Source organism: Myotis yumanensis, unplaced genomic scaffold (assembly GCF_028538775.1).
Source record: "Myotis yumanensis isolate MYYU_CA2020_CCGP unplaced genomic scaffold, mMyoYum1.0.hap1 SCAF_21, whole genome shotgun sequence".
In the NCBI taxonomy this organism is placed as follows: Eukaryota; Metazoa; Chordata; class Mammalia; order Chiroptera; family Vespertilionidae; genus Myotis; species Myotis yumanensis.
In genome coordinates, this window is record NW_027223772.1 from 9801388 (window position 1) to 9824006 (window position 22619).

General features: G+C 49.8%; 1 protein-coding gene across 5 annotated transcripts in view; it reads left to right on the forward strand.

Moving 5' to 3' along the window:
- Positions 1-22619, forward strand: part of PTCH1 (patched 1) — a 74275-nt gene that overhangs the window by 1328 nt on the left and 50328 nt on the right. For 2 of the 5 annotated variants that reach the window (XM_070400926.1, XM_070400927.1), the window contains exons 1-2: positions 6417-6957; positions 8557-8749. In XM_070400926.1, coding sequence (XP_070257027.1) covers positions 6760-6957; positions 8557-8749 — 391 coding nt within the window. In that variant the 5' untranslated portion in view covers positions 6417-6759. Of the gene's footprint in view, positions 1-6416; positions 6958-7635; positions 7852-8556; positions 8750-9302; positions 9371-22619 lie in introns of those variants that run through there. The other 3 variants (XM_070400930.1, XM_070400928.1, XM_070400929.1) reach the window with 3 other exon arrangements.

Here is a 22619-nt window from a genome sequence, read left to right on the forward strand (position 1 = left end):
CACCTCGGGATAAATTGTTGCCTCAGGTGCATTGTATACCCACGCTGTAAAACATGGGCTTTCTAGTGTGAGTGTGTGTGTGTTCCAGCTGTCACCCAGCGTCCTTCTGCAAGGCTGTAGAACACCTTTGAGTCCAAGATCTTTTTATATTAAATGTTGAATGCAGGTGGACACCGATAGGCCCATTCTCAACTTAGGTATTAACCTTCATTTCAGACTCACTAAGAAGTGTATATAATTTCTGCTTACAATCTAGTCATAATCTAACAAGCTATTTGAATAGTAGCACCATTTGAAGCTATTCTGTGAAAGAAAATAAAAGCCTTTTTAACCAATTGTCTTCAACTTTTCAACTTTCTACAAATAGAAAAACTGACAAGCCAAATCAATGTGGATTAAAATACGTCTCCCCTGGTTTATCCTTCTTCCTCTCCCTCTCTCTCTCTCTCTCTCTCTCTCTCTCTCTCTCTCTCACACACACACACACACACACACCTTTTATTTTCTCCTGCCTCTGCCACAGTATATAAAGCCCTATTGAGACATGTAGGCGTGATGTGTAAACCGGATTAGCAGTATGAAAGAAAGACACACAATAAGCTGGAATTGTTTTACTTCCCTTTCATTTCTCATGCCTATATCTCTAATAAATTTGTTGCTCCAGCAGTGGGTCAAAGGGATCATGTTGCTCAGCTTCTTTTTCATGCAGGACCCAATGGCAGAGATCACTGAAATGAATAGTGTGCCTTCTGCCAAATGCAAATCTTGATATAGATATATTAGATGGGGAGATAGAGATGAGGCAAGAGAGAGATGGAGAAAGAATTGTTCAAAGTGGGGCTGTTTCCAGAATACATCTCTATCCGTTAGAGTAAAGTAATGTGGCTAAGAAGATATTCAGACAAGGGAGGAAGCAACATAAGGCTCCATGCTATGTTTTCTTTCAAGTTCACTGTAGGCGCTGAACATTTTCTTTGCACTTGGTGACTGACATTCCCAACAAGAGAATACCAGTAGCTTTGGCAATGCATAAAGTCTAATTGTGCTTCTCAAGCTAGTGTTTGAACCTGGAGTCATAAATGTGGAGATTTCTAGGGCCTTCTCAGGACATCTCCCCTCTGCCACCGCCCCCAACCCTCAGCTCAAAAAATGCCAGTGCTCCTGGATTTGTGCTGCAGACCCCTCATTTACTCCTTTGTGGAACTGGGAGCAGCTTCCCATTAAAGGAGATCAGGGGTAATTAGCAGCATTATTTTGACAAGTTGGCTAGAGCTATTCCCTTTCCTCCAGTTCTGAGGAGGAGAGAGTAGGAGAGGAAACAGGTGGGAGGGAACAGGGGAGGGTAGTCATACTTAGGGGTTTTATATTTTGTGGCTGCTGAATCTACCCCATCTGCCCCCAAACCTTTTAGACTCATTTCCTACCATCACCTTTTTAGCAAATACAAAAGCTGCCAATGAGAAGATAATAAGGCATTCTTAGGGAGCCAAGAAAATGTGGTGGTTGGTGGCATACTGACTTGAATTGAGTCAAGACTCAGCTCTTAATCAAGGTACCTGCTTTGAACTGCTCAGGCTCTGACCCATCCTGCAGTCTCCATCCATAAACAGAACATTACATCAAACCCCAAATCCCTCCCCCCATCTCACCCTCTCAACATGAATACTATGGGACTTGGTATTATGTTAGCAATCATTGGCATTTGTGCAAAAGAGTATTAAAATTGGTAGACAAAGTTATAACATCGCCCAAGGATCAAATTACTAGAACGCATTTATCTCTATTCATTTGTACTCTGCAAAAATGAGTTGTTACATTAGATTTCAAAGACCCGTTGGGTTGGATGTGAGCAACCAGTGCAGTGAAATCTCACTCTGGTTCCTCATTACCCCACTGAGCCCAGCTCCCACAATGGCTTCCCATTGGAATGCCCAAACCCAAAGGGCAGATGCTTTAGTTCAGTGTCATCTTTCAGATAATCAGAGGTCATTGTTGAGATGTGTGTGTGGCGTGGCCATGGGTGTTTGGAGTATGGGAGCAGAGAAAGAGGATACGAGTGAATATGTTAAGAGTTGAAGGAATCTGTTTTGAAAACTACAGACTCCAATGAAGACTTGGATGGAGATGGAGAGACCAAAATGACAGTTCATGCACTGAGATGAACTTTACTTGGAAAGGGGAGATAGAACACTAAACTGTGGCTCCAGAGAGAGCCAGCAGGTTGGACGGGTTGAAAAGGCCCAGAGCTGTCACTTATTTGGTAACTGAGGAGGGGAAAAGCCATTACAGGGACTGTCTTCCAGCAGACACCTTTGTAGGCCTGGCTCCTCCAGCTAGCCTCATTTCAGGTCCGGGGAATCCTTGTGGTTAGTTGAAGTTAACACACCCGGTGTGGCGCAGCGGTCCCCTGCACAGGGCATGCATATTAAAGGCGACAATGCTTACAAATGTAAATAAGGGCAGATTGGTTAGGAACAACATTATCGCTGGGAATGTCGCACTCGCATGCATCAGCAATGAGGCAAATTGGGGGCAGCACAGCCCTGACCACCCAAGTCGAGCAGGCTTTTACACTAGCTCCTCTTCCCTTTCTTAAAACGTTACAGAAACAAGGCCAATTAGATCCTCAAAGTAATTCATCTCTGTGTATGAAAAAAGCAGACCACAGGGGAAGAGGCGGTGGGGGTGGGGAGATTAAGATAGCGCTTGTGAGAGCCCAGGCTGGGGATTGCGCCCTGGAACCAATGGGCAGAATTTACAGGCCAGGACCATTGTCTGAGATGCTGAAAAGTTAACCTATCAAACAGCGGGTGAGCAGGCGCAGGGCGCTGAAAACCCCGGAGATCAATGTTCAAAACGTTTAGGAATTAAATCAAACCGAGGGAAATGAGCCCGAGTGGAATTTGCCATTGAAATGGTGCCCGGGTAGCCGCAGCCAGGATGAGGATGTGCAGCTGCCTGCGGAGAGTAATGGGGAAGGAACCTTGATGGGTACATAGCCTATAATTTCATTTTAGAATCCACAATCCGAGCAGCCATACTGAAATTGCTGTAAATAAAAGGTTGGTAGGAAAAACTAATATTTTGGTCTAAAACGTTGTAAAGAAATTTGAAAAGACAAACATAGCAACCTGTCCATGGCTACATGCAGCATACCTCAAATATAAAAACTGACATGGAAAACTAGGGGAGCCACCCCCCAAGTCTTTAAAAAATGATTTTCAGCTACAAGCACAAAACGTCTGCAGAACCATTCAGTAAAAAAAAAAAGAAAAAAAAAAGCCAGAGTAAATCACCTTTCCTGCTGTTTGCTATTTATCAAGCATAATAAAGAGAAGAATTTTGCTCAAAGATTAAACTTGCTATGGTCGAGCCCACTTCTCCTGCGATATTATTAAGTACGAAGTCTCATTTTCATTGGACAGTGCTGGTCTTCCCTTCTGGATTTCAGCAGCCCTTCCCAGAACAGCACAAAAATCACGTGCTCCCTCGGAGTTCTGACTTTTGAATTTCCGCGCTGCCCGGGTCCTGCGGTCCTCCCCCTGGTCTCGTGCATACCCCCAGACTTTTTTTCCTCTTTGTCTTTATTCTACAGGTCACTCTACCCCGCCCGGCGTGCCGCACACATATTGCTGGTTCGAGATTCAGGGGGCAGGATCTCCCAGCGAAAGCAGGAAGCAGAAAAAGCTAGAGGGAATGTAGTGAGGCTGGGTAGGGAGGCGAGAGATCAGGGGAGGAGGAGAAAGGGAGGAAAAAGGCAGGGAGACGGAAAGGAGGGAGGGGGACCTCTTAAGAGGAAGGAAGAGGGCGGGGAGGGCTAGCCGACAGGCCCCCCACGGGAGCCGCGTGGGCCCACCCGGTGGCCGGTTGGCAGCGCTGCAGTCCCTCTCCGGCCGCGGCCGCGGGGCGGGTGAATGGAAAGGGACCCCGGCGCTTAACCATTGGCTGGCCGCGGGGAAGCCAAGCGGGCATTGGGCAACGTAAGGGGGCCGGACCGCCTTCAGGAATGTACTACGGCGCGTCCGGCACGTCCGTCCGCGCCGGCGGGGCGCGCGCCTCGCCTGGGCTCCGGGGAGGCAGCTGGGGAAGGGGAGCCCGCCGGGTGCGAGCCAAGCGCACCGGCTTCCCTACCTGCTCTTTCCGGGCCGCGCGGGCGCGGGGAGTCGGGGAGCTCGGGCGCGTGCACTCGGAGACGCGCGCGCGCAACAGACCTCCCGGCGGCCGAGCGCGCGCCGGCCGGCCTCGGTCACGTGGCCGCGCGAGCTCCGCCCTCTCCCCCGCTCCTCCCCCTTTCTCTCCATCTGGGTTTCTTTCTTTCCTTTCTTTCTTCTTTTTTTTTTTTTCAATGAACACACACCGTGTGCATCTTAAAGCCACACGGCCCCATTTCACGGCTTCAGTCGGCTTCTTGTTGCCGCGGGTCCCTCTGCAGTTCAACACCGTTTCTAAAAAGGAAAAAAAACAAATATTAAAATGAGGCAGAACCGAAGGTTTGGGGGTCTGGACCCTGTCTCAGGGAGGAACTTAACTTGCAAACGTAAGAAAAACAAATTCCACTGTCCAAAAATTATTTTTAAATTAAAAGGGGAGCTATGTAGACAGTTCAGTTTGACTCGGGCCCCAGGGGCCACCTCAAAGGGTCGCGTGTTTTCTTCCCCAGTGGGAAGCAAAGCCCCCGGAGCCTCGGTGACACCGGCTGCGGTATCCGACGAGCCCTCGCCATCAGCCCACAATTTGTTTCAAATGAATCCAACATGAAAGCCTTTATTGTCCCCTACGTCACGCTATCATTAAATATAACAGGATGCGTACCAGTTTTTGAAAAAAAGTTTAAAACATACTTTAAATAAATAAGGACATTAAGTTAATAATAAAAAAATAAAAATAAAAAGGAGGGTGTCTAAATCCAAAATAGGAAAAGTTCTTCCTCGAGGAAACAATTCCGTTTCTCTGGGTTGTTAAAAGGATTCTGTTTTCTTTATTTTTTAATATTTATCACATTAAAGATTCAAATAAAAACGCCTCTGCCTCCATGAGAATGCTTCGGTGTCTGATACCCGGCCTCCTTCAAACCCGGACTGTGCTGCCGTGGGGTTTTTTTTTTGTTTTTTTTTTAGGAGGGGAGGGGGCGAGGGACTGGATTTAAGAGAGGGTTTCTTTTTCCAAAGTCCTTACTTTCCTCTTTAACTTTCCATTTTGTTTATCTTAATGTTAGGCGTTGTTCCCCGCGAGAGTCTGAGTCTTCTCTTTAGTTATAAAAGAAAAGAGAGGAGGAAAAAAAAAAAAATCTGGCACATACTGGTGTACTATCCACCACCCTGTCATTATTGGTGCAGGCCTGGGAATTCAAGCCGGACCTCCCAGTATTTGCTGCAGCTTGAGGCCAAGGTGCCTCTGAAAGGGTTTTCTTTGAGGAATTTCAGAAATTGTTTAAGCGCTTAAAAAAATATTACATTTCCCCCCGTGTCTATCGCGAGGCAAATGTTCGTGGGTGTTTGTGTGTGTGAGTGTGTGTGCGCGCGCTCAAAAGGCCTCTACAAAAAGAAGATACTGTTGAAAAGAAAAGGAATAAAAAAGAAAGAGGGGGGGGGGGGGGACATTCCTTAATGGAAGTATTGCATGCGAGAACGTTGGCGCTCTCGGAGGCTCCCCCCGAAGCCGGGATGCACACACTGGGGTTGCCTACCTGGGTGGTCTCTCTACTTTGGTGAGCTGTTGCTAAGCAGCTAATAATAGTCATGTTTGCTGAGTAATTTCTGCCCTCCGTGAGCCAATCGCGTCGCAGAAACCCAAGCCATCTGACAGCCCCAGGGGCGGGAGCTCCAGCCTTTTTCTCTTTCGCTCGCTCTCTCCCCCTCCACCCCCTCCCCTCCTCCTCTTTCTCCAAATGGAGAGAGTTCTTTTTTTTCTTCTTCCATCTCATCTATTGAATCAAGGAGCTGCTGCGGCCGCTGCCCGCTGCACACACACAGAGCGGAGTCCCCAGGTCCCGGGAGCGAGAGAGGCGCGCTGCACGGGGGCAGAATGGTCCAGTGGGTCGGCGAGGAGCACAAGAAAGCAGAGTCCGGGATCGAGCAGCCACAGCGAACCCAGCAGCCAGAGCCCGAGCAGCCCGAGCAGCAGCTTCAGGAGCCGCCACCGCCAGCAGCAGCAGCCGTGGGAGCAGCGGCGGCGGCGGCTGCCCCTGCCCGGCAGCGCTGAGACCCTCTGGGCACCCACAGACCCTGCGTCGGCGGCTCTGCGCTTGCCCTCCGCGGCCGCTTGGGCGACTCGGGAGGCGCCGAGGGAGCCAGCGAGGCCGGCGGGAGCGGCGGGGATTTGCTGGCGCTTTCTGCAGTGAAGGGGTCGCGGCGCGGGGCGGGGGGCGGGTAGGGGGAGTTGGGGACCGCGAGGAGCGCCACGCGAGCGCCCGAAGGACCGGCTGGCTCCGCGCGCCGGCTCTCGCCCTCCCGAGAACTGGATGTGGGCAGCGGCGGCCGCAGAGACCTCGGGACTCCCGCGCAATGTGGCAATGGAAGGCGCAGGGTCTGACTCCCCGGCAGCGGCCGCGGCCGCAGCGGCAGCAGCGCCCGCCGTGTGAGCAGCACCAGCGGCAGCAGCAGTATCAGGTCTGTCAACCGGAGCCCCAACCCGAACAGCCGGCGGCCAGAGGCGTCCTCGCGAGCCCAGCGCCGGGGCGCGCCGGGAGTCCGCAGCGGCGGCAGCAGCGCGCCGGACGGCCCGGGAAGCCTCGGTTCCCGCGGCGGCGGCGGCGGCAACATGGCCTCAGCTGGTAACGCCGCGGAGCCCCAGGATCACGGCGGCGGCGGCAGCTGCAGCGGGGCCCCCGGCCGGCCGGTCGGAGGCGGGAGGCGCAGACGAACCGGGGGTCTGCGCCGCCACGCCGCGCCGGACCGGGACTATCTGCACCGGCCCAGCTACTGCGACGCCGCCTTCGCTCTGGAGCAGATTTCCAAGGTGCATTTCAGACTCTCCTCTCCTCCCACTCTCTCATCCCTCCTCTTCCTCTTTGGGTTCGCCTGGCCACACACACTTCTCCAGGAAAAGAAGCAGACAAGCGGGGATTGAAAAATTCAAACCCTCCCTCCGGTCCGGGGAGGAAAGGCTGTCTGAGGTCCGCAGGGGGTGGAGGGTGTGTGTGTCTGTGCGCGCGCGCGCGTGTGTGTGTACACGCGCCCTCCCGGCGTGCCTTTTCCGGAGCCCTGGGAAGCGGTCCGCCGTGGACCACCTTGGGGGCGGCCGCAGCGCGGCACTGCGCGGCGCCCCCGGCCTCGGAGCTCCCTCTTCCCGCGCTCCTGCCCCTATTTACAGCCCAAACCCCTGTAATGCTGCCACATTTCTTAACCTCTCGGAGGGGGAGGCGGAGTACAGAGAGGCGGAGAGAAGGGGGGAGGGAGCCGAAATAAAGGTGGTTTCCTTTTCTGGCAGCCGGTTTTGCTTTTGTTGAGCATGAAATCTCAGCTCCCTTAAAAATTATCTTTGGAAGAGGGCATCTCCCCTCTTGTTTTCCAGTTTTTTACCCAGTTCTCAGAGCCTTGGGGGAAAGGGAACGTTGTAAACAAATTGCCACCTTAAATCCGCGGTCCGGGTCTGCGGAGCGGCCGGGTTCATTGTGTTTACAAGGCTCGTTGAAATGTGTGGAATCCGGGGAAGGCGAGCACCCAGACGGGGGCCTGCCGGGGCCACGGCCACCGCCGGGGAAAACGCCGCCGCCGGGAGCAGCCAGCGCCCAGTCGGGACCCCGGGCCTGGGCCATTACCTCGTGCACTCCGCTGCTTTTTATGTTTACCGAGAAGGAAAGGGAGAGGAGGGAAAGATCCTTGTGGCTGCCCTCTTCCGATCACAAATATTGTAAGTTGCAGATGGCTGCCCCACTTCCTAATTCAGCTCACACGGCGTCTCCCAACGCTATGGAAATGCGTCCGGAGAGAGCTCCCCGGCCGCGCTCACCACGTGTATCCCCTTCCTACCACGCCAGGCGAGGGCCAGAATGGGGAATTCTGAACTGCATTGCTCCCCAATCCCCCTAACCCCCCAGCCCCGGTCCCTGCAGGGGCACCCCCAAGAAAGGTGAAGGGTGGGGCAGGATTTGCGCGGAAGGGAGCCGAGTTTTGCTGGTTCTTAAACGTTGGGCTCCTTTGCAGGGATTACGCAGCCTCTGCCTTACCAGGTCCGGCGTGGCTACTGCGCGTGTCGAGTGATTTCTCTCCTCTCTGCCTCAGCTTCCCCTTCCCCTCGTTCTTACACTCCCCCAACCCCCGCCAGCGCCGCACGTCGCACGCGGGGATGCTGCGCAGGCCACGCGTGGGGGCGCCCCTGCTGTCGCCCAGGTTCAACTCCCACGCTGCAGCCCGACTTTGATTTATGCCTAGTCCCCCGGCCACCCCCCCTCCCGCCCACGCCGCTCGCGTTCTCTCGTGCTGGCGGGGGTTCCAGCCTCGAGGGCATCCCCCACGGCTTTCGCGGGATCCGCTGGCGGGTGCGCGCAAGCGGGCGTGGGCGCGCGGGCCGCGGCTCCCCGGCGCTCACCACTCGTCCTTTCTGCTTCATCCTCAGGGGAAAGCTACTGGCCGGAAAGCGCCGCTGTGGCTGCGAGCGAAGTTTCAGAGACTCTTATTTAAACTGGGTTGTTACATTCAAAAAAACTGCGGCAAGTTCTTGGTTGTGGGCCTCCTCATATTTGGGGCCTTCGCTGTGGGATTAAAGGCAGCTAATCTGGAGACCAACGTGGAGGAGCTCTGGGTGGAAGGTAAGAGCCCGACGCGGCGCCCTCCCGCCCCCTCCGGACCCCTGCCCTTCCTCCCGCTTGATGAAGATATTCGCCGGCGCGCACCTAGAGCACTGGGGGCGCGAGAAAGCCCCTGGCCCGCACCAGGGGGAACGGATTGTTTGGGCGCCTGGCCCCGAGCCAGGCCCGCCCGACAAAGGCCGCGCTGTAATCTACTCGGGGCGCCGCGCGGGGCTAGGTGTTGTGGGAGAGCGCGGCGGAGGCGGGCCGGCGGGGGCGCGGGGCCTCCGCGGGACGGACCACTGCGCGGCCGGGGGCCGCGGGGCCTGCCGCCGCCGCCGCCGCCCGCCTCCGCCGCGCCCCGAGAGGCGGCCTCGGGCAGGCCTCTCCGCTTTTGGCTCTGCTCCTTGGCTTCCGTCCTCCCCCACCCCACCCACCGCGTCCAAAGAGAAAGGAGGGGGGGCGCGGAGAAAGGCCACCCCTCGGGCTGGAGGGAGTGTGCGCGCCCCCGGCGGCCGCGGCCGCCGCGCGGGGGGGTGGGGGGGGGGGGCGGGAGCAGCGCGGGCCTGCGGAGGCGGCGGCGTGTGTGGTCCTGTTTTTGGACGGCTTTCAACTCTGGGGGAAAAAAACATTTGTCTCAAGGTATAAAAAAAAGCGGGGAGGTGGGGGAAGGAGTTGGGGAAAAAACTGTAAAGCGCAGACTGGAACGCATGTTTGCAAAGTAGATTAATGTTTCCTCGCGGGTGGGGGCTTTTAAAGTGGAACTGTTCTCGGGGGTAGGGGAGGCTGGGTTTTACGGGCTGAAAGGAGAAATGTGTTTTAAGAACGCGGGTTCGGAGGGAGGGGCCGCCGGAGCTCTCCAAGGGGTTCTGCCAGTCTTTTAACTGCATTCCTCCATTGGGGCGCGCGGGGGTGGGGGGTGGGGGGGGTCTTGAAGCCTTTTTAGGCAGTCGTAAATTTAAAATAGATCCCTCTCCCTCACGGAAACATTTCACATTCTTTTGGTGATACGGAGTTTTTTGTTGGGGGGGGGGGGGGGTCTGTTGGTTGTCTTTTAATTCTTTTTGGAAAGTGACAGTCTTGCTCTTTGGAAACACTTTAACCCCTAAACACTGCCTTGGCTCTCTTACAATGGGGCGGGAGGGAGGGATTGAGGTAATGATGCAGATATTTCAAACCAGAATATGTGGAGCATTCCTAGCGAAAGCTAGCCTCCAAGGACAAAATGTGGAAGCCTGAGTTCCATGCGGACTCCCTCCCTTTCAGAATGCTGCTGAAGAACTAACCTTGGAGAATATTTCGTTAATTTTGCCTTGCTTGTGAAGATTCAGCCCTCAGTGTTTAGCAAACATATGGTGAAGCCGTTAGCTGAGAAGTGACAATTAAAATAATAGTTCAAATAATTAAGACCAGAAAACACCCTTGCCTTAAGTAGCTTGGTAATTAATACAGAAGTGTTATTTGGATTGAATCCATGGGGTAATTTGCCTCAGTGCAACACTTGACTGTCATTGGTAGATGAGGGAAGGGTTTGATTGACCACCTATGATGTTCTGGGTGTCTGTAACGTCCCTAGCGCGGTGCTAGGCACTGCCAGGGACACTGAAGCCTGTGAGACTCTCCCTGAGCACACATTCATCACTGAACACTACTGGGGTTAAATGGACTTGCACTAAATTTGAGCTCACAGTTGAAGTGGGCGTGAAAGTTAAATTTAAAAAAAGGAAAAGCTTTGATGGAGGTGGTGAGGCAAATTAAGGCGACTTGGAGAGAGAGAGGATGAAGGAGGGAGCTCTAGGCCATAACTTAGAAAAGGGGTCAGGCAAAAGCCCAAACTTAGTGGACAGATGGCAGAAGGCCCCCCCCCCCCCCCCCCAATTGGGTGCAGTAGCTTAGGTGGGCTCTGGACCGCAGGGCTGTAGTTTGGAAATGTGAGTGGCTAGACCAGCGGTTCTCAACCTGTGGGTCGCGACCCCTTTGGCGGTTGAACGACCCTTTCACAGGGGTCGCCTAAGACCATCCTGCATATTAGATATTTACATGACGATTCATAACAGTAGCAACATGACAGTTATGAAGTAGCAACAAAAATAATTTTATGGTTGGGTCACAACATGAGGAACTGTATTAAAAGGGCTAGAAGGTTGAGAACCACTGGGCTAGACTGTGGGGAGCTACCATAGGTTCTAGGACAGAGCAAGGGATGAGCTGAACAGAGGGAGCCCCCAGCTCTGTCCACATGTTCACATTCCACCATGTGTGCCAAAAATTTTGTTGGTTTTTTTTTGGTGACAAAAGATCACTTTTTTGTCGTTTTGAGGATGACTTTTCGGTCGACCTTTAATAGGTTTAAAGAGAAGTAATGTGGTTTTATTTTTGTAACATTGTATATTTCTAGAAGCACCTATGTTTCTGCATTGCACAACACATTTCATTCAGTTCTTGGAAGGAGGAGCAGCATGCTTTGGCTGTATCTTTGGGCGAGAGTGTTAGGGACTGGCACGCCTGAGAGGAAACTCATTTTGCCTACTTTTGGCCTCTGCGCTGTTTTCCTTCCCATTTCTGTTTTGGCAGTTTCAGTGTGGCTCATTGGTTCTTCAACCAAATATTACTCACTCAGTACTATCACTTGTTGAGCTACTACCATTACCATTTATTTTTATCACATGCCTTACAACTCAATAAAGTAGTTATTATCTTTATTTTTGTGACGTGATAGTTTATGTAATGCTTTTATATATAATAACTGAATTATTGTCTTTGTTTATCTGAGAAACTATGGGTCCTCCATGCCACCATGACCACTTTGCCTACTAATGACTTGAGTCAGCAATTTTCAACCTTTTTTATCTCATAAACTAATTAAAATTATGCAGCACTGCAGAAAATATCTTTTTCTTTTTCTTTTTTTTTTTTGCTGATCTGACTGTGTCAATATATTTTGATTGACTTACAAAAAAGAATAGTAATTACCTAGCCTTTTTTAGGCTCCAAAGTGACTTTTGAAAAAAAAAAAATCAGGTGCCTATACTTACTTGTATATAAGGATTTCTAGTACCAAGAATTAACCAGTCCAACACGACCTTATTATGCGACATGACCAATACGATGCAACTCTATTATAGGACCTATATGTTGATGGTTCAAGACAGGGCATTTACACCGGACAGCTGTTGTCATTTATTTTTATTTGACAATCTAAGGGAAAAGAGGTCAGCGCCCCTGACTAAATAGTCAGGTATTACACATTTTAAAAATTCTTGTGGCACACCTGTTGGAAATCACTGACTTAAGTCAACTTGGTCTCCTGTTGCCTTGACCTCGACTTGTCATTCATTCACTCATTCACTCACTGTGTGCTAGATTTTTCCCCTGTAGAGGAAGCAACAGTTTGATAAATGCAAGTAAACCCAACCAGGGAGGCCACCATACCATTTTATAATTTTAATTTAAATTCAAAGTAGAGGTCTTGTTTGTGATGTAGTGAGCTTACTGTTCATGTGGCAGTAAGTCCTGTGAGCCTTTGCTTTCAGGAGGAAGTGTGCCTTGCCGTCTTATACTGTAGTAAATTAAAATGAGTAGCAAACTCAGAATTTAAGTTAATTTTGCACTTTAATCTCTTAAATTCTTCGTCACTGCCAGCAAAGAAGTCTATTAGATGGTGTTTTCTTAATAGGAACTGTAAGTGTCCTGGGTACAGACAGGGTGCTGGCTACTACACGAAATGAACCAAGTGACAGAGGTTGTGTATTTCCATGGTTAAAACGCAACAGAAGAAAAGAAAGCATAAGAGATTTTAGGGGGAGCCAAAACTGGTTTGGCTCGGTGGATAGAGCATCGGCCTGCGGATTGGAGGGTCCCAGGTTCGATTCCGGTCAAGGGCATATACCTTGGTTGCCGGCACATCCCCAGTAGGGGGTGTGCAGGAGGCAGCTGGTCGATGTTTCTCTCTCATTGATGTTTCTAACTCTCTATCCCTCTCCCTTCCTCTCTGTAAAAAATCAATAAAAATATATTTAAAAAAAAAAAAAAGATTTTAGGGGGAGAGGAATGCTGAGGGGCAGTTTGGAAAATGCTATTTTTTCCTGTGATTTAAAAAAATGCCATGTATATATACACAGATGTATACTCACTGACAGGCAACTGGAGGCATATGTTTGTCTACATACAAATGCATACTTGTAAAAGTGGGTTTACAGTTCATATGGAAAAAGATGTGCAGGTTATGAGTGTTATAATAGCTTTATTAACTCAAAATAATACAATCTCATAAGTGCTCAAATTGCTTCATTATTCACACATTCTTGTAGTCTTTGGAAATCGGTAAACAAAGCTAAATTTCAGTGACCTGCTTGGGTCAGCCCCACTGCCTCCCAGGTGGTTGAATTCAAACCTACTTTGCCCTCCTCTGTTTATAGATAACAGATAGGTAGAGGATAGGTAGATGTCCACTTGCCTTTGTTTGTGTGTGCACGTAGACTTACTGCATGCATTCATATAGCTGCCAAAGTAATGTTGTCTTTTTAATGTAGCCAGCAAATTAAAGGTATCCTTTTATTTCACTTTCTTTTTTTTTAAATATATATTTTATTGATTTTTTTTACAGAGAGGAAGGGAGAGGGATAGAGAGTTAGAAACATCGATGAGAGAGAAACATCGATCAGCTGTCTCCTGTACACCCCCTACTGAGGATGTACCCACAACCAAGGTACATGCCCTTGACCGGAATCGAACCTGGGACCCTTCAGTCCGCAGGCGGATGCTCTATCCACTGAGCCAAACCGGTTACGGCTGATTTCACTTTCATGCCTTGTTTAGCATGCTGGGAAGATGTGGCTTTATAAAGACAGTGTAATACATTGGCTGCAACGCACAGACCAGTATAAGCTAGATAAGGAAGGTGCCTCAATTTCTTTCATGGCATTGTTGATAAGAATTCTTTGATTCTGTTGTTCGAATGTTCATATAATGATTGCCTTTTAAGAAAGTGTCAATATACATTAGATGTTAGCTTGAGTCTTAGGTCAAGTAAAAAAAACTGTCAAATCTAGCTCACTTGTGATTGGAGTCCTGAAGTTGAGAATGTGTGGAGCCCTGGCTGGTTGCTCAGCGGTTAGAGCGTCGGCACGCAGACTGAAGGGTTGTGGGTTCGATTCTGGTCAAGGGCATGTACCTCAGTTGCAGGCTCAATCCCCAGCAACCAATCGATGTGTCTCTCTCACACCAATGTTTATCTCTCTCTGCCTCTCCCCCTTCCTTCCACTCTCTAAAAATCAATGAGGAAAAATATCCTCGGGTGAAGATTAACAACACCAACAAAAAAGAGTCTGTGGAATGATATAGTGGACATCTGCTGTTGTGGAAACACATACCAGTGCCAGCAAGGCCAGGGGGAGGCTAATTGCTATTTAAAAATAAAAATATCCACTGAGCATGTATTCTCAGTGCTTGCTCTGTTCTGGGCACTGCATGACACTCTAAAGAACACAGTCCCTGCCCTCAAGGTACCACCCCAGCGGGCATACAGACCAGTGGCAAGATGGCAGGACAGCCCCAAGGGGAGGGCCTGAGACGAGCATAGGGGTTGGAGAGCTGGGGGTCATGGGGCATTCCAGGCTGAAGGAACAGCATGGGCAAAGGCTCAGGGGACAGAGGTGTGGCCTCCGAGAGAACTCCCAGTGCTTGCGTTTGGTGGGATCAGGTGTGAGGTAGGGAGCCTGAAGGATGAAGGCCCAGCCTCCTGGCAGGAAGGTCTTCGATGTGTGTAGGGCTTTTGGTTGGGAGGCTGCCAGCTTTTTCTTTCTCCCCCCCCCCCCCCCCCCGCCCCCCAATCTTTGCCTGTCTTATGATTTGCACTAGCATTTTGGCCCTCCAGTGCCCTCCCTGGTACCAAAGCACTTCACCTGGATCTCACCCTTGTGGGCACGGAAGGGAAATGCTTTATTTTTAGTCTTGCCCATTTCTCTGTTGGCTTTCATTTTTTTCGCTTAGCACTTTTATCCTCCTATCTTCCTTAACATCTACCCCCCCCCCCCCCCCGCCCCCATGCCAACCTTCTCTCAGACACAAGTTTGTTGTCACGGTATCCCAGTGACAGAATGGCCATTTATATCTTGGAACTTCTTGGTTTTTTCTCAAAGCCAGCCCAGCCCCTCGCTTTCTTTACTGCAAAAGGGAACAACCTCGAAATGAGTCCATATTGCTTTGTGTTTGTTTATTAACATCTCCGGAGGCCAGCAGCAAGGGAGGAATAGCTTTGATATTTTTATTTTTTAAAAGAGAGAGAATTTCTTAAAAGGCTGCTTGAGGTTTATAAGTGCTCTCAAGTTCATACGTCCGTGCTAGCATTCTGCCTTCCGTGTTCTTGGCAGTTGTAGGAGATAACTGAGCCTCACCATCCTTTCCGCTTAGCAGTGGTTCTCAGCCTTCTGGCCCTTTAAATACAGTTCCTCATGTTGTGACCCAACCATAAAATTATTTTCGTTGCTACTTCATAACTGTCATGTTGCTACTGTTATGAATCATAATGTAAATATGTGATATGCAGGATGGTCTTAGGCGACCCCTGTGAAAGGGTCGTTCAACTGCCAAAGGGGTCGCGACCCACAGGTTGAGAACCGCAGCCTTAGAGCAAGGTTTCTCACTGCTGACATTTTGGGCTGCTTAATTCTCGAATGCGGGGCCTTCCTATGCCTTGTAGCAGCACCCCTAGCCTCTACCCACCAGATGCAGTGGCAGCCTCTTAGTGTGATAACCAAAATTATGTCAGGTCATTGGCATGTATGTGTGTGTGTGTGTGGGGGGGGGGGGGGGGGGGGGTGATGATGCACAATATCGCCCTGATTTAGAACCACTGGTTTAGATAATAGATTCCAATTGGAAGAGCGGTGCTTTGCAGATGGAAGGCTTTTATTATGATGGAGCTGCAACTGCAAATGCATGGCCTTGACAAACGCAAGAACTTTATTTTGTGAGGTACTCTCTCATCCCCACATTTACTGGCCCAGGTAACTAATGTTTTTCAGGCTAATTTAAAATTTCTGTCTTTTCCTTAGATTGCATTAAAAATCAAATAAACACCATGACAAGTTGGGGGTAGGGCAGGCCATGGAAGAAAGAAAGAAATTTATATTCAAGTGCTTTTTCCTCCGGTGACTTAATTTTGCCAGATAGACCTTGTTGCATTTCAGCTCCAGTAGGCTGAAGGGATTCGGCATGGAGGTGACTTTGTTAAAAGCAATAAAAGACACCTCTGGATTTTGTTCATATTGAAATCACAGCTTTTTTCCCGGAAGTCCACATCGCCTATTATTAGCTCTCTGGTGGTCTAGTTCTCCAGATGTTCCTGTCACAAACCACTCTTGCCCAGGTGTCCTCACGCAGCACAGCCAGAGGGACTGAGTCAGCCAGAAAGAGGTGGGATGGGTTCTGCCTTCACTGCCCTGACCCGGGTGATCACCCAGTGTCTGGCCACTGGGGCTGTCAGTTTAGGTGAATTTCACAACGGACAGAAAGACAGAAGGCATTGCTACTCCTTTCCACTCCTCCCTTCCCTGTGCACGTTTACAAATTAAGAATGTGTTTATTGATTACATTCCAATAGTGGGCGCGCACACACAGGTAGAAGCAGTTGTGGTATTTCTTTCCGATCTGGAGAAAAATGTTTAAAAACAATAATGGATTTAAAAATAACCAAGAGGCTCAGGTGCCTTCTCCCAGGGCAGCTGACCCTGTGGGTCCCCCCTCTCTCGTCTCTGCTGCCTGCCACTCTTCACCTCCAACAGGGTTAGAAGCCAAATTGGGCGAAGGGGTGTTTCAGATGCCCGTAGCGCCACTTGGAGGCCCCCGAAGATGACAGCTTCCAGATGTACGAACTGCCGGATCCGTTTGTTTGGATTACGCGCCACAGCTGATGGCTAGATTAACGCTGGCTGGACAGGCTATGGGAGATTTGTCTGGTTTCCACAATGCCATGTTTATATTTCATTGGGCTTTCTCCTTCAAAGCTGACCTCCCTATGACCCCGGAGCTCTGTCCACTCAGGCCGAGCTGTAACTTGTCAGCCCTTCTTGTGTTGGGGGCTCACAGTTCAGGAGAAGGGCTGCTTCTGTGGCTGCCCCGTTTTGTCAGGGGCAGTGGTCTGCCCAGATTGAGCCACTGGAGAGTATAGTCTGTTCTGGGGCAGGTAGGTGTGTGGGTGAGTGTGGGTGTGATTTTAAACATGGTTTGTTTGTTTGTTTGTTTGTTTTTAAAGCTAGTATGGAAATATCTTTAAATTAAAGGGGAGCAGATTTTAATAGAGGTCATTTTGCAGAAATATAGTATTTTAATGGACCACTACTTTGATAGTATTTTGGGGGGGGGGGGGGAGTTGAGGGAGGTCCAGCTATGTGTAACATCCCCAAATAATGGTCATACCCATATGATTCTATTACTGTGACCTCCTTTGCCCCTCACTGACTCCCAGAACCCCCTTCTGCTTGCTCCCTCCTCCCTTACCTCTCACCGTCCATCCCTTTGCTCATCTTCACCTCTGTCCTCCCTTCACTCCCTCTCCCTCCCACCCCTTCTTCTACCCACCTTCTCCTAAACTGCCCAACCCATTTCCTCCCAGTAGATCTCAGGAGTGACTATTGATTACATCCCAATAGTGGGCACGCACACACACAGAGGAGTGTCAAGTCTGCAATGGTGGTAAATCCAGTTAGTCACACACTGGCAGGAAATTCTGTATGTTTCCACCCTGTTGGATGCGGAGCTAGCTACCGTGTGCACCGTTGGGGCTCTGACCTTTGTGAGGGCTGTTTCCAAGACCGTCCTCTCTGCTGGGGTCTTGTGAGCAGAAGATGTGCCTCCCCCATTGAGGAGTCGTGGCATTTTTATGGACTTTTGAGTGAAATGTAGGATCCACTGGCCGGTGGAGTCGGTCCCCTGCACTTCATGTGCCCAATGGAATATGAAAGCGTCGGCTCCCCTAGCACAGCGGTTCTCAACCTGTGGGTCGCCAGCCTGTGGGTCGCGACCCCTTTGGGGATCGAACGACCCTTTCACAGGGGTCGCCTAAGACCATCGGAAAACACATATATAATTACATATTGTTTTTGTGATTAATCACTATACTTTAATTATGTTCAGTTTGTAACAATGAAAATACATCCTGCATATCAGATATTTACATGACAATTCATAACAGTAGCAAAATTACAGTTATGAAGTAGCAACGAAAATAATTTTATGGTTGGGGGTCATCACAACATGAACTGTATTAGAGGGTCGCGGCATTAGGAAGGTTGAGAACCACTGCCCTAGCAGTTCTGAGATGGTTAGTGAAACGTCCACACGCATATTCCGAGCCAAGCTTTCCTGAGTGGAACTCACGCCACAGCCAAAGGGAGCACGGAGCTTGCACAGAGATGAAGAGGACAGACTTCCGCACCCACATTTTGGCCAACTGCACAGCGTTAGAGGGTCCGTCCACACGGAGTCCTGGGCGGCGAGGGCTTTGCCTCCGAAGGAGGGAGCTCCTGGGGGTTTCTCTCTGGGAACCGCCCTGGACTAGACACAGGTGTTGTCAAGGTTATCAGAATACAAATGCATTGCTTGTTCTTTGCTGCCACACTCTGAATTTGGGTGCTTTAGGGTAATAACTAGATTTTCCCTCTTAAATTGGATTTAGCGTTTTTTCCTTGACACTGCAATATCTGTTTTTCTACATGTACTAGTATCTTAAGTTTCACAGAAATAATTAGCCTTCCAGAACAGTAGAATGCTGCCATTAAGAAACTGCCTGACCGCCGTGGAGATTTCTAGGAGTTGCATCCTGGCCTCAATCACTTCAAGACCATGACTGTCTTGTTATATTTGGGTTTCGAGTATGGTGGGAAAAACAGCTGTCATGTGTGAGGGAAACTGTATCGTTGGTGGGCAGTCAGGTACCTGCTAATGAACGACAAGTTCGTTGTTGGAGAGATTTATAATGTGGAGTCAGGACCTTATTTCTAACCCATAACCCAGGTGTGAGTTGCCCACATCGTCCACACTGCATGGGGGTCCCCAAACCTCAACTGGTTATGATGGGGAAGCCAGTGCGAGCAAGTCCCCATGCCAGAGACTCATCCCTGTTAGCGAGGATAATTAACAGAAACAGATTTTCCCAATTTATCAAGCACGATAGCTTTCAGTTACTGGTGAAACGTTGCAAAAGTAAGCAGAAGGAACTGGAAGGGGGCTTTGTTAAGTTAATGTGCATGATCCCCGCCCCCCACCCCACCCCACCCCACCCCAATCGTTGCTTAAGGGCTTCTGGCCCCTAGCTCAGGAATCCTGCCCAAAAATGCCAGATGTATTACACAGTCAAGTACTGCAATGTAAACACTGCTCTGTGCCATGAGGCAGGGTGGTCTATCTCCTGTTTAAGAAGAGGGAGAGGTTGGGAGGTGGGGGGAACGAGGGGTAAGCCCTCTGCTCTGCCGTGAGCAGTCATGGCCCTGTCATTGGGGTTTTTGGCTGCACAGTCAAGGTTTGGAACTATAGGTGAATTAATGCTTTGGACTGGCAAAGAAAAGCAGCTTGAATAGGGATGCCAGAGAGAGCAAGATGCGGCTTGGATAATGTTGCTGCTTTGGGTGAGATAAGTATATCAAATGTTGGGGCGAGGCGCGGGCTGATAGTAAGAAAGCTATTGACTTCCTAGCAGCATCCTTGGCATCACCCTTGTCATCCGCTGTGAGTTAAGTTGAAAGTTGAGCAGAGCAAGTGGAGGAGAGGCCAGCTTCCTTCCCCACCCCCTCCTGTGTCTGAGAAAGCCTGTTGGGTTGGTGAATAGTCTGTGTGTAAGCCCAAGACATATCACGGAGTTGCTCTGGTGTTTTGTAGCACTGGGGGGTGTGGGTGGGGGATAGCTCAAGATATGTTGCAGAATAAATGGCCTTCCAGTTTCTAAATTTAAGTGAAGAATCTAATAATAATGATCTTTTGGAGGTGAGGAAGTATCTGGGGCACGTAGGGCCACCCCACCGGGAGATCTCGGGGCAGGGCTGCCAGCAATCCAAGGAGATTGGATGCCAGGTGTTATCTGTGCACCCAAGTCATGTAACACCAGGCAGTTCTTAGATTGACTAAATTCAGGGTTTTTAAAAATTAATATGAAGGTATTTTGTGAGTTAGGAGGAAATGGGTTTCAGTTTGAATTTGGGGAATTGTTACAACAATCTGAAATAATGTTATCCTGATCTAAGAAATCAGTTCTGTACAGAGATTCCAGAAAAATGCTTTAAGAAACAGTGATGATAAAAATAGGAATTTTGAGATTAAAGAAAGTGTAAGCTTCTTTGACTCTCTCCTCCCCCCCCACCACTTTTTTTTTTTTTTTAATTCTCCCATCTTCTCCACCCCTTTCCCTGACTTCCTTTGCTCCTTTACTGGGGAAATCAGAAAACTTCACAAAATAGATATAGATATCAAAATGTGTATTTTTAAATATAGGCTTTTTAAGAGAAAAATAACAAAAGAATTCCCCCAGCTGCCTAAGAAATTCTTTCCTCTTACCTGACTTCTCCCCATGAAGCTTATGCATTGTTGTGGTAAGTTTTAAAAATGATAAATATATCATCATTTCAGTCCACACATGATCCAGAAAAAAAAAAAAATTGCATGCGTTTAATACCTTGCTTAATTGCAAACAAAGCTTACAATTTGAGAGACTTCGGATTAGGACGAAATATCTACTAACTGTTCTTTCTAGAGATTTGGGGAATAGGATGACCCCTTTTTCCCCCCCTTTTTAAAAAAAAAAAATAGGCTACAGTTTCACATGGCTCCCAAAAGAAATCTCTCTCCCTTTTTGTTTCCCACACCAATTGATTTATCATTTTGCTTGCAAGCAGATCCAGAATGTTAGGGCAAGAACACACTCACTTTTTTCTCGTAACTTTTTTGTTGCGGACCGAAACCAGTTGACTTGAATAAATTTTTCTGAGGCCTGAATGTAGCCAGCAACGTGGAAAAATCTTACCATTCAGGGCCGGCTGAATGTACATTTCAGCCACACAGTAAGCTGCATTGGTAGGCACTGGACTGCTAAATACAACCATTTTTCGCAGCAGCGAGTTAGACAGGTGATTAGCATAATTAGCACCGAGCAGCTATACATATGGTAATGCTGAGTGTGTAAATGCCAGCTGCGGTGTAAAATTTATGTCAGGGGTCGGCAGGGCTGTGCGAAAGTATTGTGTTCCAGCTGCAGGTCAGGGCCCCCAGAGCTTACCTCCTTTTCTCTCGTTGGTGAATACGCCAAGCAGAAGAGAAAGACAGAAGTATAACAGATACGGCTTTGATGGAACAGCCCAGTTCTGTGCAAGAGAGACTGTCCTATAAAACACACACTGGCACACACTCGCAGAAATCCCATTACTTTCCCTACAAATTGTTTTGCTTCATGCAGGGTCCCCATGAGCAGCGACCAGGATGGGGGCTCTGGGTAGTGAACCGGCCCGATGGTTTCTGGGAGGACAACTTGAAGAGTTGCACTTCTGTTTTTTCTCTCCATCCTCCTGCCCCCTGCCCCCATCCCCTTCACTACTCCTGTCCACATGGTTTTCCTTCCAATGAAAGGGGAGGGGGTCCCCCACTGGATGGGGTAGTGCTTGTCCTTTAGAAGAATGGGAACAGCCATCAGAGGAGGCGTTAGTTCACCTTGGAACCTATGAAGGTTCCAACAGGGCGACTCTTCCCAAACTGCTTAGCTGGTTTGGGCAGAGGGCTCTCAGTTTCTTTGTGCTTTGTGGCAGCTGTGCTCACCAGTCCACCTACCACCCCTAGACCATTAGATAAGAAAGGAATCACAGGTTTCTTGTTTGAAAGGAGGACAGTCTTGAATGGCTCATGCCCTTGGAAATGCGCAATGGGGGGATTTATTGCCAGGATGAGTTCAAGCATTTTTGCACTTGAAGCATTTTTTCCTGCCATGTCCCCATCAGCCCCCACCCCCACCCCGCCCCCCTTTTGGCTGGTGGCTATAAGGTGTGGTGGTGACAGCATATATAGTTCACACCACCACTGACCTGGTGATGAAACTTCCGCCCTACACCAGGGGGTCCTTATGCATCAGCCCCTAATCCAGCTAATCCTAATGGCAACAAAATCATGAAAGTGGCCCCCAGTGATGGGCGGGCGTCTCCCGCACAGATGCACAGGGAAGGATCCCTCGTGGGAGATAAATTGGGCGCCCCTGGTGTTTCCCAGGGCGGGAGCCTGCGCTGGAAGGTGGGGACTTGCATGGTCTCCTCCCCCTTCACGCACAAGGAGGAGGCCAGTGCAAAGAGCCCAGGCAGGACAATGGCAAGAGGACTGTTGAGAGCAGAGAGGAGAGGTGATGTCAGTCCCACAGACGTGGAGAAGGGAACTGGGGTTAATGTTATGCATCAGCCTGAATGCTGCGAGGGAGCCCACTGCCACACAAGCCCTGGGTTTTGTTGTTCTTGGCTTGTTTTCTGTTATTTTTCTAGTGGAGACTTTAGCGGGCCTTCACTAAAAACTGAGGACTTGATGATTGCATGCTGTCTTTGCTGCCTGGGTGCTGCTTCCTGGTTCAGCCTTCCCTCGGGAGCAAGCCGGCTGTGTGGGGGGACCCTCCCGGGCTTGCTCAGCTCCTCAGAAAGACAGGGCTTGGGTTTGCATCTGCAGGGTTTTCAGCCCTTGAACAGTGAGGTGAGATCATGGTAGGACCTGGGACAGTCCCCAGCCGGGCAGGTAGGCACCGAGGCTAGAGCAGAGCTCTCCTCCGCTGTGTCCTGCCAGCAGCCAGGGACAGCTTGGCTCTTAGGCTGTGATTTCACTCGGCCTGTCAGGTGGGGTTGACCGCAGCCCCCATTTGCACAGCAAGCCGCTCATG